The sequence below is a fragment of the Macaca fascicularis genome, chromosome 20, assembly GCF_037993035.2.
Source record: "Macaca fascicularis isolate 582-1 chromosome 20, T2T-MFA8v1.1".
Lineage (NCBI taxonomy): Eukaryota > Metazoa > Chordata > Mammalia > Primates > Cercopithecidae > Macaca > Macaca fascicularis.
Genome location: NC_088394.1, coordinates 1,877,860 through 1,897,231, shown reverse-complemented (window position 1 = coordinate 1,897,231; position 19,372 = coordinate 1,877,860). Strand labels below are relative to the sequence as shown.

At 64.1% G+C, this 19,372-nt stretch overlaps 1 protein-coding gene across 13 annotated transcripts in view; it reads right to left on the bottom strand.

Annotated features, from left to right (window-relative positions):
- Positions 1–13,603, bottom strand: part of CACNA1H (calcium voltage-gated channel subunit alpha1 H) — a 68,561-nt gene extending 54,958 nt beyond the window's left edge. For all 13 annotated transcript variants that reach the window (XR_012429586.1, XR_012429583.1, XR_012429584.1 and 10 more), the window contains exons 1-2: positions 13,380–13,603; positions 12,815–13,130 (exon numbers count right to left, since the gene is read on the bottom strand). Coding sequence is in view for 8 of the 13 variants with exons in the window: in XM_065537274.2 (XP_065393346.1) it covers positions 12,815–13,112 (298 nt within the window). In the remaining 5 variants the exon portion in view is untranslated. The remainder of the gene's footprint in view (positions 1–12,814; positions 13,131–13,379) is intronic.
- Between the last annotated feature and the right edge of the window lie 5,769 nt (positions 13,604–19,372).

Here is a 19,372-nt window from a genome sequence, read left to right as displayed (position 1 = left end):
GACCCAGCAATTCCGCTCCCAGATTTATGTCCAAGAGTCGTGAAGCCAGGGTTTCCCCAGAACCTGGAGCAGGGACGTCCCGGCAGCGCCGTGAAGAGCAGCAAAGAGCCAAATGGCCGAGACATCCACCAGTGAAGAGATAAACACTGCAGCCCATCTACGTAAGGGCACATCTAACTGCGGAAGGGTCAGGGCTCTGCCGCTGTGGCGAGGATGGGCGACCAGCCTGCACGAAGCTCACGAGAAGCCAGCACAGGAGTCACACTGCGCGGGATTCCATATACAGGAAACGTCCAGAACAGGCCAACCTTGGAGATGGAAAAGGCCAGCGGGAGACGCCGAGACAGCTCACCGCAGGGTGTCCTCTCGGGCGACGAAAGCCTTCTGGAGCCCATCGCTGCTGCGGCTGTGCCACCCCGAGGACACAGGAAGAACGACCGAATTGGACCCGTTACCGGCGAGTTAGGTGGTGGATAAATTACTTCTCAGTACCACTGGGAAAAGACCAACAACAGGAACGAGCGGGTGCTGGGCCAGCTGGAGGGCCCTCTAGCCTCGGCCTCCTCCTCGGCAGGCCCGAGAGGAAGGCAGGGGTCGGGATTCGGGGCACCGTTACTCGGCCCTGGAGCCATGGAGCTGAGCAGGGTCTGAGCCACAGGGAGCTCCTGTCTTCCACTCCCCACACAGAGGAATGGAGCAGCCAGCGAAGACCCCACTCTGGACGCACAGGACTCCCTTGTGGACACTCTGCCTGCCCCCGGGGGCAAGAGGCACCCTCACCCCAACACCCACCGTCCTCTCAGGCCTGCCTGCCCCTTCCCTAGGCCTCACCATTCTCCGAGTCTGAGTGAGAAAACACAAACAAGAAATCTCAGCATCAGCTCTCAGAGTCACCCAGTTCCAACTCACAAACGGGAACGTGTCCCCTACGGCGCCAGCAGCACGAGGAGGACCGAGAAGGGGCCTCAGCCCAGAAAGAGGCACCACAATGACAACACGCACGGGCCGGTATGCCCGCCACTCTTGCCCCACACGGCCGGGCCAGGCCCCAGACGCCACCCAAGCAGGGGCCGCAGGACCCACCCCTCTCTCCAGGGGAACCAGCTCCCAGCCCCCGATCTCCTGGAGAGGAAGGAAACCCCGGGTGGTGGGTGACCCACCCGCACTGCGAGCTGGGGCGGGGGTGGGAGGCAGCCCCTCTACAGCCTCAGGAGGGGTGTCCCCCGTGTGCAGTCACCTGGCAACAGCCTCGGGGGGACAGGCGGGGAAAAGGGAGGGCACCTCAGCTCTGGGCTGGTTTGTGCTGCCTGAACCCCCTTGTCTGGATGCACCGGAGCCCAGGTGGGGGCAGCCCGGGCGCTTCTCTCTCCACCCGGCTGTGAGTGTGCTGGACGGGGGCTCGGCCCACGCGACCGAGCAGCTCCCTGAGACCATCAGCCTCATCCTCCTCATGTGAGTGACCCAGATTTCCACGGAAGGTTAGAAAACAAAAGCTCTGTGCCATCACGAGTGTGTGGCCCGGGAGGCCCGGCAGGCCCGGCTTTCAAACACACCAACTGTGGTCCGGGTCTGCTGCCTCTGAGCCTTTGCCCTCAGGCCCGCTGGAGCCATTCCTGTGATGCTACACCTGGCTTCTAGAATGTTCCTCCAATGGGCCTGTGCCTCGTGCGCTCCCTGCTCTTCCCCCAATCTTCCCAGCAACTGCGCCACAGTCGTCTGCTGGTGCCTGCCGCATCCCCACCCACTTCCGGGCCCCAGACACGCCAGCACTTTCTCTGCTCCTCCTGCCCCACCAGCCCCCTCCTTGCCCGGTCAGGTCAGTGCCACTGTTCCCGCCCCCGCACGGGTGTCCTTCACGCCCCAGAACCCCACGGAGCCAAAGCGCCCTGAGATCAGCCCATGCTGGACCAACGGGCCCCGCCTGCTGCACCCAAGGAAAAAAACACATCTGCCAAGCCAGGGACCAGCAAAAGGGGTGACTCGACCCACCCCCCAAAACCCAAACGGGACCACGGGCTCACCCACACCTCCTCCAGACCCCAGGGCTGTGAACGGCCGCCCTCCACCCCGAACAGCATATCCTGAGCCCGGTCAGTGAGGGCAGCGCCACCAGACCCCAGCTCCACCGACAGGACCCCACGAGCCCCTCCGCGGGGCTTGAGGACCGAGGTCTCACAGAAGGGAGATCCAAAGGGTCTCTGACGGGCAGACCTCACTCCCAGGTTTTAACTGTGCCCCGTTCTGTACAGCCATGAGCCTGGTGTAGCCGCGCTCAGCACTGCCAGGGGTCCGAATCGCCCGTGCTCAGCGGACCCGCGCTGCGGGCCACCGCCCACCCGATGGCCACTTAGCAGCCATCTCCGTTATCAGGCTGGAAAAAACAGAGTATGAGGCCTGGTGTGGCGGCTCACACCTGTAATCCCAGCACCCGGGGAAGCTGAGGCATAAGAGTCATCTGAACATGTGAGATCGAGGCTGCAGTGAGGTGTGACTGCACCACCACGCTCAGCCTGGGTGACGGAATGAGACCTTGTCTTAAAAACGTAAAGAAAAAACAATACGTACAGGACACAGCTCATTGGATCTGAGGCTTCAGGCATCCCTGGGGGCCTTGGACCGCACCCCTGCAGTTGAGAACGCTGCTGTCCGTCTCCAACACTGCAGGGACGCCCCTCACCCTGAAACATTCTCACTCACCTGAAACCCAAATGTAACTGAATGAGCATCCTGGATTTTCAGTCAGGGACTCAGGCCCAGGGCCCTTGCTTGTGTGGCTTCCATGGGAGGCAGATATGCCCCCACGCCTGTGCCGGCCTCCATACCCAGCCAGTGGCCATGCAGCCTCACACCCCAGCGGGCGCCCATTGGCTGCTCCTCGGCTGGGGCACAGGCAGCTGAGCCAGACACGGCCTCTCCCCTCCTCACTAAGCAAGAAGCTGAGCCACTGAGTCGCAGGCAGGAGGGTCCTCAGACCTGGCCCTCGAGGTGGCCGCCACACAGCCCAACTTCTCATTGCAATGACCAAGCTTCTCAGGGAGAGGAGGTGGCGTCCCCGGGCCTCTCACCCCAGCACCTGCAGGAGGTCACCCAAGCATGAGGTCAGCACTGGCACAAGAGCCCGTGGCCCAGTGGGCTTGGGCGAGTGTTGTCCCAGCTACCAGCCAAGGCAGTAACCTGAGCGATCCTCAGAGACAGCGGCCAGCTTCCCCCAGCAGCCCGGGACAAGTTCCCGTCCATTTTAATGAGGCGCTAATGCAGGCTGACTCATCAGACCACAGCCAGGGCTGGCGGCTGCCTGCAAAGGCCGGGGCAGGGACCGTGTGTGCAGCCCTGAGAGATACCCTTGCCCCTCCACACCTTCCCGGCAGGCCGTGGCCACTCTCTGGGCATCTGGACGCGGGTTCCCCTCTGTGGCAGGCGGGGCTGTGTGTGGCTGGGGCTTCAGAAGGGGCTGGGCACAGGCCGGCTGCTCCCTGGACACTCCCAGGTCAGACCAGCACCCACTTCCGAGAGCACGAGGCGCGTGCGGAGACTCGCAGCTCCACACCATGCCCCACTGCCTGCCTCCCAGGCCCTGCTCCACCTGGACCCCACTCAACATCCCTGATGCTCACCTGGCCCTACTGGGCTGAGGCCACCCCCGCCGCCCTGCAGACGGGCACCAGGGCGCAGTCTCAAGCCTCGAGGTCCATGGCAGAGCTGGTGGAGGTGGCTGTGGCCTCTCCAGACACAGGGTCAGCCCCCCAGGGCAGACTGGTCCACACCTACCCCTTTCTGCAGGCTGCCTCACCTGCCCAGAACAGATAGGCTGGGTGACAAGTGAGGAATACACAGCAAACACAAGGTCAGAGGAGCCCAAGGTCCAGGGAGGCAGGAACACCAGCCACTGTGTCCCCACAGCCTTTGTGGCTGGAGCCAAAGACAGCTCCGCGTGGCCACAGGGACAGGCACCCATGGAGTGGCCATGAAAAGAGGTGCTCCAGGGGCCACAGGCCACTGACCACTGCGCGCCCACCTGGCCACAGCTGTTTCCAGCCACCTGGGACCATCCCACCCCTGCTCATACCCCCTCGGCCTTCACGCCACAGCCCTGGTGGACAGTCCCCGAGCTCGGACGCGGCCCTCCCGGCGTCAGTGGGCCCGGGTCTCATCCATCTTGTTCCCCGCTCACCAGAGCCGAGCGCGGCCCCCCAGACTCCTTCACAGGGTCCCAAGACACTCGGCTCCTCCTAGACGGACTCCCCTACTGCAGGTGTCCGCAGGAGCCGGCCGTGCAGGGCAGCCTCTAACCAGGGCACAGACACACAAGCTCAACACCGGCCCCCGCGCCAACCGAGGCTCCGAATGACCCACTTCACGGCCAAGCACCCTCTCTCCGGGGGCTGCTCCGCATCGCAGGAACCTGACATAGTGGGCGACCAATTGCGATTTATCCTGAAAGGGGCTGACTCCTGTTACTGCGTCAAGCACGTCCTGCTCATGGGCCATTCTTCTCCCTCCGGGGGGGCCGCAGGAGAGGCAGGGAAGGGGCCAAGCAGGTGCTGGGGGCCTCCCTGGACACCTGCACCCCTGCTCGCAGCTGTGAGGGCGGATGGGGGCATCCTGGCTACAGGCAACTGTAACAGAGTGCCACAGGTAGGGGCCTGAGACAGCAATGGCCTCTTGGGGCTCTGGAGGCCGGAGGCCCAGGGCGAGGGGTCATGGGGCCGACAGGATCCCGTGTCCCGCACCACACTGGAGACTGAGTAGGGATGAGGAGTCCCTGCCACACACCCAGAGGCCATGCGGGCAGCAGGCCCATTTCACAGATGAGAAAACCAACAGCCAGGAGGTGACAGGACCCCAACAGGGTCCGGAGCAGGGGCCTCGGTGCCCACCTCTGCCAGCCCACTGCGGACTTCACAGGACACAGCCTGGCCCACCGCGACGGCTCTGCTGCCTTGTAGAAAGTTCTGCCCCGAGCCACCATTAATGCATCCGACCAGGCCTGCCCCACAGGCCCACCCCACAGGCAGGCTGCGGCGAGGGGACCCAGGAGGCCCAGGGGCTGCTCAGAGATGGGGACAGCGCTGGCGTGGGGCCTGGCCAGGGGTCTGTCCCCCATCAGCCACCACACTGGCCACTCACTGACTGGACGGGGCCGACAGCCTCTCTCCCAGAACCGCATCTGGCCCCTTCTCCCACCCGGTCTGGTGGGAGCCTCACTCCATCAGTGACTGAGATGGCAGACCAAGGTGGTGTGACAGGGAAACTGAGGCACACGTGGAGGCACTGCCCAGGCTAGCAGGGGTTGCTAACCCCCCTCCTGTGCCCAAGGAGACCCCAGAATCCCAAGAGGCTCCACCCAACTGAGGCTGAGTCTTTAACATCCAGGGCTACTAAAGACCACCTTGTCCAAAAGGACTCAGGATGTCCCCACCTCAGTCCTAAGGCCAGTGAGGGGCCTAGCGACAGCCACCAGGTGCAGACAGCTGGGTAGGGGACAAGGGACGAGAACACAGGGCAGCCCGGGGGTCAACAGCAGCGCGGGCTCCCTGAGCGGGGCTCCAAGCCCTCCCCCTGGGTCGGACCCCACCTGGAACCTGCCCTCAGGGGCAGGCAGAACCCAGGTGGGACAGATGGGACAGACAGTGACCAGGAGTCCCCCACCCCGGCTGGGCACACCCCTGCTAAGGCCCAAGGTCTTGGATGTGGTCTGTGCCCACCCCACTTCGCGCACTTTCTCTGCTATCCAAGACCATTCTGTACCCAGATCCCTGGCCTTGCCCCCACCTCTGCCACCGGCTCAGTGACGGCATTCACTAATGCCAACATCCCGTGTCACCTAACGGTCCATCCACAGGGGAACAGCTTTGCTCCCATCAGTCGCCAACGACAGAAGCACCCACAGCACCAGCAGCCCAGGGTCAGACGAGTCCAGCGGGGCCAGCCGAGGCTGAGGTCTCGCCCAAGGCCTTTTCTGCAGGAGCCAGGTCCGCAGACATCAAAGCAGAGCTGGGGGTGCACCTGCATCAGGTCCACACCCCTTGCGGGTCAGAGGAGCCTCTTCACCCTGAGGCAGCATGGGGGCCTCCGGGCACTCTCCCTGCCAGCCCTGCTCGCAACTGGGGCAAAGAGCCCAGGGCTGCACCGAGGCTGGGTGGGGGCCGCACTGGGCTAACGCCCTGGTCCTCGCCGGCCACCCGAGGATGGGGTGCTCTGGCCTCCCGGGTTGATGCTGCACTGGGCCTCCGAAGGCAGGCAGCGGCCACACCCACCCAAGGCTCTCTCTGCCCACAGCTCCGCTCCCAGCAAGCACCCAGGCGGCAGCAAGAGGACAAAGGAAGCCTCACTGAGCACATTCATCAACCCTCGGGCTCATCAAACCCTGGGGCGCTCACGCCCCGCCAACGGCCGGCCGCTTCTCCCGTCAGCCTGGGCCCACCTCTGCCCCACAAGGAGTGTGTGTGGAGGCCAGGGACACCAGCGGCCACGTGGCGGCACACCCCCTGCACCACGGCAAGCTGCTACTCGGTCCCCATCTGTCATCCTCGGCGGGCACAGCGCTCTGGGGACGGTGCCCAGACCTGCTGCCAGCTCTCCTGAGCTGGGCAGGGGCTGAGAGCCAGCAGAGCTCCTTCCCCGAGCCCCGCCCCCACCATCTCCGACCGAGGCGGGGCCGCACATCACCACTCAGGGCGCGACCGGCTGATTTCACCCCTTGTTTCTGCCCAGGGTGAGCGGCCGGTCTTTAATCTCCAGCCTGGAAATTCAACCTGGGCCTGCGCGACTTAAGACTTGTTCCAAGTTACGCCAACATGAACCACTGAGGAGAGGGAAGACTCCTCTTCTGTGCCAGGGAGGGGAATGCCCACTCGCGGGGGCGGGCAGGGATGGTCCCCGCCCTTCCCACAGCGGGCTCGGCACAGGCGGCTGGACGGACGGCCCGTCCGACATCTGCATAAACAGAGGTAACGCGTTCCTCGTCTGACCTTGACTGTGTGACCGTGGCTTGGACTCAGCCAGCAGAGCTGCTGTGGATCCATCCCCGGAGTGCTTGACAGGCCGGCCCCTCCCCCGCATTCCTCCGGTCCTGACCCTGGAACGGAACGTCTCTTCTGCAGCTCCGGGAGCCCTGCATCGCCCTCGGCTCTCAGCCCTCGGGGGAGGTGAGGGGAGCACACAGAACCACCCCGAGCGCTGCACCGGGCCGGGAGGGCGCCCACCGCCGGCCCCAGTCAGAATGAAGTTCGGGTGCTCGGAGCGTGATGCCCACAAGCCCGAGAGCCTCCTTTAGGGGCTGGCAGCAGCCATGCCCTCTAGGCCTGAGGGTGTGGGACACCAGCGCTCCCAACTCCCAGCCTCCGTCCCTGCGAAGCCCTCACCTGCCCTTCCAGCCTTGTCTCTCGCCTCGACTTCCCGCTAAGCCTGGCCCCAGGCCTGCCCTCCCTAAGGAGCAGTTGCGAAGCCAGCTAGAGGCAGAGCTGAGCCCCGGGCCCCCAGGCCAGCCCACCTGCTGGTCCCCACCATCACTCTGCCTCCTCACAGCCCACAAACTCCCGGGGGCAGGCTCAGGGCCCAGGTCGCCACGCTGGTGTGCCACCGCCACGTGCCCAGATCTCCTCCCCACGGCCCGCCGTGCTCCTTGCCCCCGCTCCCATCTGCTATACAGACACCCCCCACCTCAGGGCCCGCACCGTCCCCCTGCCTGGATACTCTTCCCTCGGCGCGCCCCATCCAGGTCTCAGTTCGAACGCCTCCTCCCACACAGGCTCCTGGGCCCCCCGGTCTGGCCCACCCCACCGTCCGAGGGGCCCCTGCCTGCCTTGCTCACAGGGATCAGGCCAGCCTCGCTCTACCCCAGGATACAGACACCCGTGCACTCTGTGGGGGCCTGACCACGAGACATTTGCCGAGGCGATCAGAGGCTGTCCCCACTCTGCACCACTCCCCGAGTCCCCCCACCAGAGGCTGAAGGCCGCGCTCAGGGACTCCCTCCACCCTGAAGTGCCCCAGGCGGGCAAACAGGGGCCCTGAGGTTAGAACGCCAAGGGCGATCCCAGTGATGAAGAGTCCGGGAGCCAGAAGAACAGTGAAAGCCGAGACCCCTGCCCGGTCCCGGGGGTGCGGGCTGAGTGGGAGCCTTAGGGACTAGGGGTGCGGCACGGCAGGAGTGGTTCAGGAACCAGAGCTCCCGGCAAACTTGTTCCCAGGAGCCCCAAGGTCACATCCCCACCAGACCCAGCTGCAGAAGCAGGTCTGGGAGGCCCACGGTCCCTGCCAGGGCCCGGCCTGCTCTGGGCTCCATCTCCTCCCTCCTCCCCAGTGGGGCCTGAGTCCTGAGTCCAGTAGGGTAGCCCCGACCCGGAGAGTGAGCTCAGCCTGCTGGCGTCACGCCCACTTCCTGGCAGGAACAAGATGACGTCCCAAGGGGCGCGTGGCCCCGATGCTTCCACAAAGGGGAGGGAATGACCCCAACAGGCGCTCGGCAGACCCCTACCCTGCCGCCATCCCCAGGGGCCTCTTCCCACCACCCCGGGAAGGATGAGCTGCCCCCACGGCTCCCCCAGCTCTCGGTGGGTGGGGAGACCCCTCCCCCGAGCCCTGCAACGCTCCCGTCTCAGCCCCATCTGTGTCTCTGCTTCTTCACAGGATCAACCGTGGGGGTGGGGAGGCAGCCTCTCCCACCTTACACCAGCCCAGGAGGCAGGGACACATCCAGCCGCGTCGTGGGTAGGCCGTAGGGCTCGGTGGGAACCCACACCTACCCCAGGAACACTGCGATGCCAGTCGGTGGCTTCAGAGACTAGCAGACCCATTCCTGCAACTCTCCTTCCTGTCAGAACGCGGGCAAGGGCGCCAGGGCCAAGGAACGGGCAGCCCAGGGTCCCCGGGAGACACTGCGCCCTAGTACGGCCAAGAGAAGCCAGGCCATGGGTCGGGTGCAACCACCGAGTTCACGCCCTGGTCCACCCAGGCAGAAGGGACGTCTGGCCTGTGACGGACCCTCTGCCGAGCCCCGCCCTCCCGAGAGACCCCCAGCTCGGAGCTCAGGCCCAGGGTCATGGGACGGTTCTGGGGCCTCCTGGGCCTGTGACTTCCGACCACTGAGGCAGCCCCTCTGAAACCAGTTCAGATATCCAGACGCTGCTGAGACACAGTGATCAAGAGACTACCACGATGCAAGGTCAGTAGAGGACGACCAGCCCCGTCCTGCCCACGCAGGGCCTGCGGGGCACGTGGAGCCCGGGGAGGCGGGTGCGGGCGGGACCGGCCCTTTCCAGATCGGTGCCCTCTCGCACTCCCAGGGGACGCCCGTGGAGCAGCGTGACAGCCCAAGCGCCGAGTGTTCAGAGATGCCGTGAAGGGCTGTCTCAGGCTCCTGCAGCTCGTCCCCACCCGGGCAGGGCTGTGCCAAGCACGTGGCCCTCAGAGCCAAGATGGGCTCACCCAGCTCTGCCCTTCAGCATCCTGATGACCTTGATATATCCTTCCCCATCTCAGAGCTCTGTGACACGGGGTGTTTGGAGCCTGGGCCCTAGGAGACGCCTCCCAGAGCGTCCTGCCATCCCCAAGCCCCCAAGCACCCCTTGGTCACCTTCTGGTCCCTACACACCCACAGCCCGCCTCCCTCGCACTCGCAGGGACTGAGGCAGGGTCCCCCCTCCTGGCCTCCAAGCATTCCCGGGGGCCCCACCCCGCCCCGCCCGCCCGTGCACCGGGACGGTGGCAGCTGTGTCGCAGGCGAACGCAGAGTCAGGAACCCTGGGAGCCCGGGCAGCACACAGCCCAGCCGGGCGACAACACACAGATCCCACCCACCTTCCTCTATAAATAAACCTGTGGAGGAGAAACAGCACTCGCCCCAAAAGTTCTAAGACAATTATATTTTTAAGAAACCAATCAATAAAGATAAAGCCGTCCTCAGAGGCTCCTTTGCCTGGGATGGAGTCACCCTGGAGACAGAGCCGGCTCGCACGTGTTCCCTGGTGCTGGGTGTCCACCTGGGGGTTCCGGAAAGGTTCAGGGATAAATGCGGGCCCTCCCCCAGGTTCCTGTGCTGACTGAACCCCGGCTCAGGCTGGGCCCGGCGGACAGCAGCTGGGACTCTGCCAACCCCCAGGGAGCATGGAGTCGTCTTCCTGAGTGTGGGCTCCCTGAGCAAATCCGATTATCCCTCCCTCTCAAGTTCACCCTCTTCAGGAGGGATGTGGGGCCCTGCGGAGGGGAGGCTGAGGCCCAGGAAGCACCCTCTTGCTACAGGACACGCCCCGGCCACACCAGCCGCCCACCGTCCCTCCACCTCCTGCAAAGCCGCCCCCTCCCAATTCCCAGGAATCCGAAGAGCTCTGGAAAGCCTCAGCCGCGGCCCACACGGGCTTCCCCGGCTCAGCCAATCCCCCACCTGTCCAGGCCTGCCAGCTTATTTTAGGTTCTCTCTGAGGCCAAGACACACACCCTCGCTCCAGGCCAGGCATGTGCTAGAGGTCACACCCACTGCCACGGAGCAGAGGTCTCCACAAGCCCACTCCACCTGACCAATGGGTATTTCCACGGGGCCAAGAACGAACCGAGCCTGGGGTCTCAACTCCGCTTCCCACGTCTCCTGGAGTGGAGGGCACTGGGGACACCCCACATCACTGGGTTTGGGGCTGGGAGGTGCTGGCGGTGAGGAGGGTGGGAGTCCTACGATGCTGCAGGCAGACCCAGTGCTCCAAGCCAGGGATGCCATTGAAGGACAGGAGGCCGACCGCCTGTCCTCTCCCAGTCCGGGGAGCCCTGGGAACACCAGGGATGGGGCGCACACTACTCTTCCCAGACTGAAACCACTACTCAGCCCCCGAGACCAGGACAGCGCCCAAGTCCTTCTCGGGCTACCAGGACATCCTCCTGTCAGGTTACGAAGCCCACGAGGACAGCACCTCAGGATGCCCGGGGACAGGGCCTAGGTCACGTGATGCTGCTGGCCCCCAGCCCTCATCTCCCCCTGGAGGGCTCATCCCACTTGCGTGAGGCCACCCAGTCAACACCTTCCCTGCACACAGCAACGCAAACAACCTCCTTGGAAGCCCTGAGGGACACAGCCAGCCCAGAACACCAGGGCCAGGCTCTAAAACTCTCTCGGCCGAGACGGCACAGGACAGCCAGGCCCGGGCTGTGAAGAGAGTCCAGGCCCTGCTTGGGGACGGGGTAGCCAGGCCTGGGGCTGTGAGGAGAGAGTCCAGGCCCTGCTTGGGAACGGGCAGCCAGGCCCGGGGCTGTGAGCAGAGTCCAGGTCCTGCTTGGTTCTTTCCCCTCTCTGGTCTGCACACATTTGGAAACAAGGAACGCAGGCCTTGGCTCGGCGCCAGCCTCCCGTCCCAACCCATGCAGTGCCTTCTAGCCCCTTCCCCACAGCCTGCCGGCACCGCGGACTGACTCCACACCTGGACACCTTCCACCAGAACAAAGGGGCATAGCCACCTCCCACTTTGGTTCTAGAGAGGAGACAAACCTACAACTGCCCTTCAAGGCCAGGCCTGAAGCTTGGCTCCCAGGGACACCCACCCACCCGAAGACATCACCCTCGGGCGACGGAGGCCAAGGCCACCAGGGCAGCGGGTGTGGGGCTCCGAGGCAACCCTCTGGCCGGGGCCGGCTGCCCCCGGGACCACGGCGGCCTCCTCTTCCTCTACAAGCGGAGATGAGTCTGACTCACTCCATGTTTAGATTTGGGAAAGGAGAAACACGGGCTTTACGACTTTTCTCGTACTGATTCCTCTTTTATATTTAATATTTGTACAGTTAAACACACAAAGTAGGGAAGTGTACACAGGCCGCTCCTGCTGCCAGCCTGTCTCCCCACCTCGGACGGGGGATGTCTGCGGGCACGGTGTTAACCCTGCCCTAGGCCGCCCACCACCCATCCCCAGGCCCGGAGCAGCAGCCACAGCCTGGCCACCCCAACTGCCAGCTCAGAGGGCCGGTGGGGAGACCCAGCCCTGACACAGGCTCCCGGTAAGGCACTTCTCAGGGTGTGCGGAGACCGGCCGATAAGGTCACCTGCTGGAGGCCCCCCCGGACCTCCGTGTACATCCCAGAAATACCACTGGCCCTAACCCAACTCTGTTCTGGAACCTTCGCTGTAAGTCTGTGCCGCTCTCGCCAAGAGTAAAAGGGGCTGCCCCTTCCTCTCCAGCCAGGGAAGGGGCTGGGGAGAAGGGACTCCCCCTGGGCAGTGCCAGTTGCCTCCCTGCCCCCCACCCTTAAGCTGCGCATGACTTAAATCAGCCCCGCCACCGAGTTCAGCCAGAAAAAGCGAGTTCACAACCAACGTCACCGCCTCCCTCCATGGAAAAGGGCCTGGCAGCGCTCACAGGCCCCACGGGTCTCCCCACGCACTCGGAACCACCAGGCGCCAGCTGAAAACTTTGCGCCCCTGACTCCAGCTCCTCTGGCCTCCCCCTCCCCCGCGAGGAGCCTGCCTCGGGCAGGACGTTCAAACAGCCAGGGGGAAATTCCCGTCCTGGCCAACACTCTTGGGGGCGCGAAGAGTTACTCCCTACCCGACTCCTCTCCCCACCAAGCCCGCGGTGGCCTCGCCGCTTCGCTTCCACCTTCTCCGTCCAGAGCCGGCTCTGGGGAAGGGAGTCGGGAGGCGCCCGGGGGCCCCCCACGCCCGCCACTCTCGGAAGGAAGAACGCCGACCTCGCGGCCCTGCCCTGCACCCCCGCGCGCCCGGCCCACGCCAGGTCCCACCAACATGGGCGCGCGGGGGCGCACGCCGAGGGAGTCCCGAGCCCCGGACCCCCGCCCCCCCCACGCCCCCCGCCCCCCGCCGGCCGGGAAGGATATGGGTTGCAGACCAGCCGGAGACACCAGCTGCGCGGCCGCGTGGTCTGCCCGAGGCAGAAGAAGACCGTGGCCGCCAGGGCCGGGTACGGGACGCGCTGCTCCTCGTCGGCGCCCAGCTCCGCGCCGCGCTCGGCCGCCGGGCTCTCGGGGGGCGACACGCCGGGCTCGGAACCCTGCTCCGCCTCGCGTCCCGGCACCCCGGGGCTCTCCGGGGACGCCCCCACAGCCGCCGCAGGACCAGGGGGCGGCGCGCCCAGGGGCACCCGGACCTCATCGGCGGCCCGTGCGCCCTCGGTCATGGTGGCGGCCGGCAGCACCTGCGGAGGACCGGGGGTGACCCGGGGCCGGTGGCGACGCCCCCGCCCTGCCTCCCGCGGCGCGGAGCTGCGGGAACAGCCGCTGCCGCCGGGATGTCTTTGTCTTTTCTTATTAGAGACAAACGCGCCCCCCGCCCCCGCCCGCCCCCTCCCTCCCTCCGGCGGCCCCACCCCCACCCCGAGGGGCTCCCTGGCCGGCTCCGCGCAAGTTGACGAGGGTCCCAGGCGCACGTCCTCGCCGCGTCTCACCTCGCTCCGCTGGCCGGCGGCGTCCCCGCGGGCATCGCCCGGGCGGCGCAGTCACCGCGGACCCCGCTCGGCGCCCGGCCCCGGCCCCGAGCGCCTCCGCCCCCGGCCCGCGCCCCCAGCCCGCCCGGCTCCCGGCTCCCGGCTGCGGCTTGACTCCGGCTCCGGCTTGCCCGGCGGAGGCGACGGCGGCGGCCCTGGCGCGGCGTGGAGGCCGCTGAGCGGACGGGTGAGGCCGGGGCTGGGGGCGCGGGGCGCGGGGCGCGGGCCGGGGGCCGGTGAGGCAGCGAGCGAGCCTCGAGCCCGTCCGCGCGCGGCGCAGGAAACTTCGGGCTGAGCGGCGGGGGGCGGGGCGGGGCGGGGAAGGGGCGGGGCAGGCGCGGAGGGGGCGGGGGCGGGGCGGGGCCGGGCCGGGGGCGGGGCGGGTGGGGGTGCCGAGGAGGATCCGCCCCCGGCCCGAGATGCGCGCGCCCGAGCGACCCCTCCCCGTCGCCGCGCGGCGCCCCACCCCGCCCCTGGGTCGGGGAAGTTGGACCCCACCCGAGCCCCCTCCACGCCCCCGCACTGGGCTCCGCGTTCCTCGTGCTCCCCCGCCAACGCCGGGCGTGGGGTGCACCAGGGGGCGCTCGCGGGAGGCTCCAGCGGGGTGGGAGGGGAGCACCTAAGTCCTTCCCCGCCCCCAACTGCGGGGGCGGCCAAGCTGCGGATGCCGCGCCCCTCCCCCCGCTGCCGCTCCCCTCCCCCTCCGCGCCGTCGCGCGCGCCGCCGCCGCCCCCACCCCCACTGCGACGCGGGCCCGGGTCGGCGGAGGGGCGGGGACCGGGCGGGCGTGGAAGGGGAGAGGCTGCGTGCCCCTCCCCCGCCGCGTGTGTGTCCCGGGTGTGCCCGCACGCGCGCGTGTGTGATGGGGCGCGGGGGCGGGCGGGGGTGTGCTTTGCGGCTTGGAGTCCGTGGGTAGGATTCTGGGTGCTCCTGCGTGCGCATCTCTTCCCGACACGCACGGGCAGTTTCCGCGAACTTGTCCCCGTCTCCAGCCCCCTCCCGTGTGGGAATCTGGGGGACCCTGGGGACGGCGGCCTGGTGCTCCTGCACCCCTCAACCCCGCTGCCTCACCGAGACTCACCGAGGGACCCCCGAGGAGAAGTGCAGGCCCCCTCTCCCTGCCAGCACCTGCTCCCTCAGCCAGGCCAGCGGAGGGGCCTTCCCCTGGACCCTCAGAGCAAGTGATTTGGTCGTGAAGGGGTGGCCCTTTCAGACATTGGGGATGGCCAGGGCCATGTCCCAGCGAGGGCTCACCACACCTCGAGGTGCCAGCAGGTGGGGACAGGTGCCCAGGCTCCCGACTCCTCCCAGGGCACCCTCCAGGCTGGAAGGGGGGTCTTGCTTCTGGGACCGCTGCTTTGTGCACCAGAGGGTTTGAGCTCCCAGGTCTGCACCTCAGCACGCCCACCAATAAGGGGCTTCTGGTAGTGGAAGAAACCTCTTTTCCTTCCAGACAAAGAGGCCCTGCTCCAAGGCCCACCCTGAGACCCCAGATCCGGAGAGGCTGTGGGGCGGCTGTGGCTTCCCACCTGCGGGTGAGCAGCAGAGAAGCAGGACCGCCCCTGGGTGGGCCACACCATGCAGGAAGGAGAACAGGCCCTGCCCAGCTGGGGCCCAGAAGGACACAGCACCTGGGGTGGGCTGAGGAACTGGAAGGCGAGAGTGTGAGGCCCCGGCTGGGGTACAGGTCCTCCTCAGCAGCACCTCCTCCTGTATACGTGAACTTTTCAAGAAAAATAAAACATTTAGTCTATTTTCATGCAACTACTCAGCGATGGAGGGCCACAGCTGGTGAATTAGGCCTTCAAAGAGCAGTTAAGGTCCCAGCCACAGAGGAGCAGGAGCTAGGAGAGCCCAGTGCTTTGGACACATCCGTGGAGGGAGGCTGGAGCATGTGGGGAGACACAAACGCTGAATTGGAGTCCTGTCCAGAAGGCACTTGGAAGCTCTGATCTTTTTCTCAACACCCTGCTCATTAAAAATTAGGGCGGGCCAGGCGCGGTGGCTCACGCCTGTAATCCCAGCACTTTGGGAGGCCGAGGTGTTTGGATCACTTGAGGTCCAGAGTTCGAGACCAGCCTGGCCAACATGGTGAAATCCTGTCTCTACTAAAATGCAAAAATTAGCCAGGCGTGGTGACATATGCCTGTAGTCCCAGCTACTCTGGAGGCTGAGGCAGGAGAATCACTTGAACCTGGGGGACAGAGATTGCAGTGAGCCAAGATCACGCCACTGCACTCCAGCCTGGGTGACAGAGTAGGACTCTATCTCAAAAAAAATAAATAAATAAGTAAATAAATTAATTGAAGCCAAGGTAAAGCTACAGACTGAAGCTCCAGATTCTAGCTGGGGGCTGTGGTTGATTTGCTGGACAAACGGTAGTTGAGGGTGGACAGTGTTCAGGGGTCCGGTTGGAGAGTGGAGATGCCTTGACTGTGACCAGACAGACCCAGTTCTCGTGCCCTGCAGCTTCCGTCCTATGGAGAGGAGGAAACGGTTTCCAAGCTAAGTGCCAGGGGATGCCCAGATAGGCGAGGGCAGGGCCTCCGTGAGGACAAGCCAGCAGACAGAAGAGAAGCAGTAGCTCTTTCCAGCAGCAACGGCAGCTTGTGCAAAGGCCCTGTGGCAGGCTGGAGGGAGCCCGGGAGCGGGAAGACCCAGAGGGCGACTGGGAAGCATCTTGGAATTGTAAACACAGCAGCTGTTGCCTTCCTAGCCACTTTCTGTCCTCCTGGCCACTCTTTGTCCTCCAGATGTCGGCAGAAGGGAAAAGGACCACGGACTTCTAAAACATTTTTTTTTAATTTGAGACATAGTCTCACTCTGTAGCCCAGACTGGAATGCAGTGGTATGATCTCAGCTTACTGCAACCTTCGCCTCCTGGTCTCGGTTCAAGCGATTCTCCTGCCTCAGTCTCCCAAGTAGCTGGGATTACAGGCATGTAATTACCATGTCCAGCTAATTTTCATATTTTTAGTAGAGACAGGGTTTCGCCATGTTGGCTAGGCTGGTCTTGAACTCCTGACCTTGTGATCCGCCCGCCTCAGACTGCAAAAGTGCAGGGATTATAGACGTGAGCCACCGCGCCCGGCCAACAGACGTGATTTTTTAAAGAAAGTGTCTGTAATCTGAGAAAGCGTGCGGTTGCCAGGCATCCCACGGACAATTTGCAGACCGGTTGGAGCCGCTCCAGCACCTGGATGGGCATTTTCCAGCTCAAGGTCTGGGAGGGAGGCCTCCTCCCACCGCCTTCCGCTCACTCCAGCCAATCGGATGGTGTGCCCACCTTGTCCTTGGGGGCTCTGTGTCCCCTGGGCTGCTGCCCACTGACTTGTGCGGTCCACGTCTGGTGGAACAGGTGCCCGCACACCTGGAACGTAGACACTCCCTGCACTGAACGGCCATCAGCCAGAAGATGAGGCAGCTGAGGCCGCGTTCATGCAGCCGGAGCGGGGTCCACCTCAACATGATGTGAAGGCCTCCACCAAAAAAGGACGTAAAAGGCAGGCAGTCCGGTAAGATAAGACGGGAAACCGTCCTGAGAGCAATGATGCCGTGACATGCGCCCTTCGCTAAGCGTCAGAGAGAAGCCCAGGACAGTTGGAAACTGGCATTGCGATTGTTTAATTCAACTACAGAATGTTCAGATGTGTTGTTTCTAATCCTCCAGGTCTCTGGAAAATTTGGTTCTGCTTTTTGCTGTTTTCTTTTTTCTTTCCATCATGAGGTGGAACCCAAGAAGGTGGGGTGGGCTCCTTGGGGTCTCCCCCAGATCTCAGCATCGCCCACGCTGCCCAGGGGAAGGAGGACATCGGCAGTGAGGCCCAGCATGGCACTGATGGGACAGGCACGCCCCGAGTGGTCCTTGGCTCCCTGCAGCAGTGGGGCCCATGGCTGGTCTGCTAGAAACTGGATCAAGGGCTGGTGGACAGAATCCTGTCCTGGCAAAGCCTGGAGAGCCAGCCGTGGCGGTCCCTGCCTGGTGTCCAGTGAGACCCCTTCTCCCAGCCAGCTCTGGATTCTGCTGCTACCTGTGGCCTGTGAGTTGGGGACCCAGGCCACCGCCACCAAGGAGGCTGCCCACGCAGCCAGGAAACCAGGCCCCGGGGAGATGCAGACAAGAGGGGCGTCCCTGCCTAGACTGGCCTCTGCAGGGATCAGCCTCCAGAGCAGGCAACACGGCCTCTCACTGACACAGGCCCGGGCCCTGCCTAGCCGGAATGCTGCTTCCCTGGGAGCAACCTTGGCGGAGCCCCATTGAGTGGCAGACTCTAGGGCACAACGGAGCCCGATAGGCCGCCCTGAAGCATGGCGGGCTCTCGCCTTCATCCTGCCGTGGAGTCAGAGACACGAGACCCTGCCCAGCATCCAGTAGGTGCTAATAAATGCCCGCTGACTGGGTGGCTGAAGGGACTGCACTAGCATCCCAGGGAATTTTGGGATCCACAACCCTCGAGACCGGGCTGGGCAGGAGACATGACCCCACACTGTGGGACGGGGAGCCTGGTGGCTGCCGGCTGGCGGGCGCCCCAAGCCCTTTCCTGATCTCGGGACAGTTTTGAGTCAGCAGTAATGATTTTAAGAGTTCCTGTATTAAATGGCGAAAGCCTATGACGGTGCTGCGTGCAGAAACATCTGGTTTTATTGCCGCTGGGTGGACAGCGCCGTTTAGACGCCGCCGACCCTTCTCACCGTCGCAGTTGTCTGTGTGGAAGACGGGAGGGGCACGGGCACCACGCCACTGTCCCCAAGACCGGCCCCCAGGCACTGCGAGGAAGAAGCCGTGGCCTGCGAGGTGGCCCTTCCCTGCCCTGGACAGGCTGTGGAGGGGCTGCAGGCGGAGGCTGGGCTGGGGCGTGCTTGAAGGATCACTGGGCTGTGAGGGGCACGCACGCCGCCTGGTTACTCGGGGAGGGAGGCTCTGGCCCTTTCTCTGGCTCTGCAGACACACAGCCTGGGTTGAAATTCCAGCTCCACCACTTCCTGGCTGCGTGGCCTTCGACATGCGTCTTACCCTCTCTGAGCCTTAAATTTCCTCCTCTGGAAAATCAATGCTTCATCACATAAAAAGTGGTCATGAGGCCGGGCGCGGTGGCTCAAGCCTGTAATCCCAGCACTTTGGGAGGCCGAGGCGGGTGGATCACGAGGTCAGGAGATCGAGACTATCCTGGCTAACATGGTGAAACCCTGTCTCTACTAAAAATACAAAAAACTAGCCAGGCGTGGTGGCGGGCGCCTGTAGTCTCAGCTACTTGGGAGGCTGAGGCGGGAGAATGGCGTGAACCCGGGAGGCGGAGCTTGCAGTGAGCCGAGATCACGCCACTGCACTCCAGCCTGGGAGAGACAGCGAGACTCCGTCTCAAAAAAAAAAAAAAAAAAAAAAAGTGGTCATGAACAGGCGGTCCTCCAATGATTACATATGGAATTACCATGCAACCCGGCAATTTCTCTTCCAGGTGTACCCAAGAGGAATGAAAATGTGTGTCCACACAAAACTGTGGATTCGGGTGTCCACAGCAGCATCGTTCACAAAAGCCAAGGGTGTAGACATCCCAAGTATCCCACAGATAAGCAGGTAAACAAAATGTGGCTTCTCCATACAGTGGAATATTATTTAGCCATGAAAAGGAAAGACACGGCCAGGCACAGTGGCTCACACCTGTAATCCCAGCACTTTGGGAGGCCGAGGTGGGCAGATCAGGAGGTTGGGAGTTTGAGACCGGCCTGATCAACATGGAGAAACCCTGTCTCTACTAAAATTACAAAAATTAGCCGGCGTGGTGGCACATGCCTGTCATTGCAGCTACTCCGGAGGCTGAGGCAGGAGAATCACTTGAACCCAGGAAGCGGAGCTTGCAGTGAGCCGAGGCCGTGACATTGCACTCCAGCCTGGGTGACAGAGCAAAATTCTGTCTCAAAAAAAAAAAAAAAAGGATGACATTCTGACATACGTA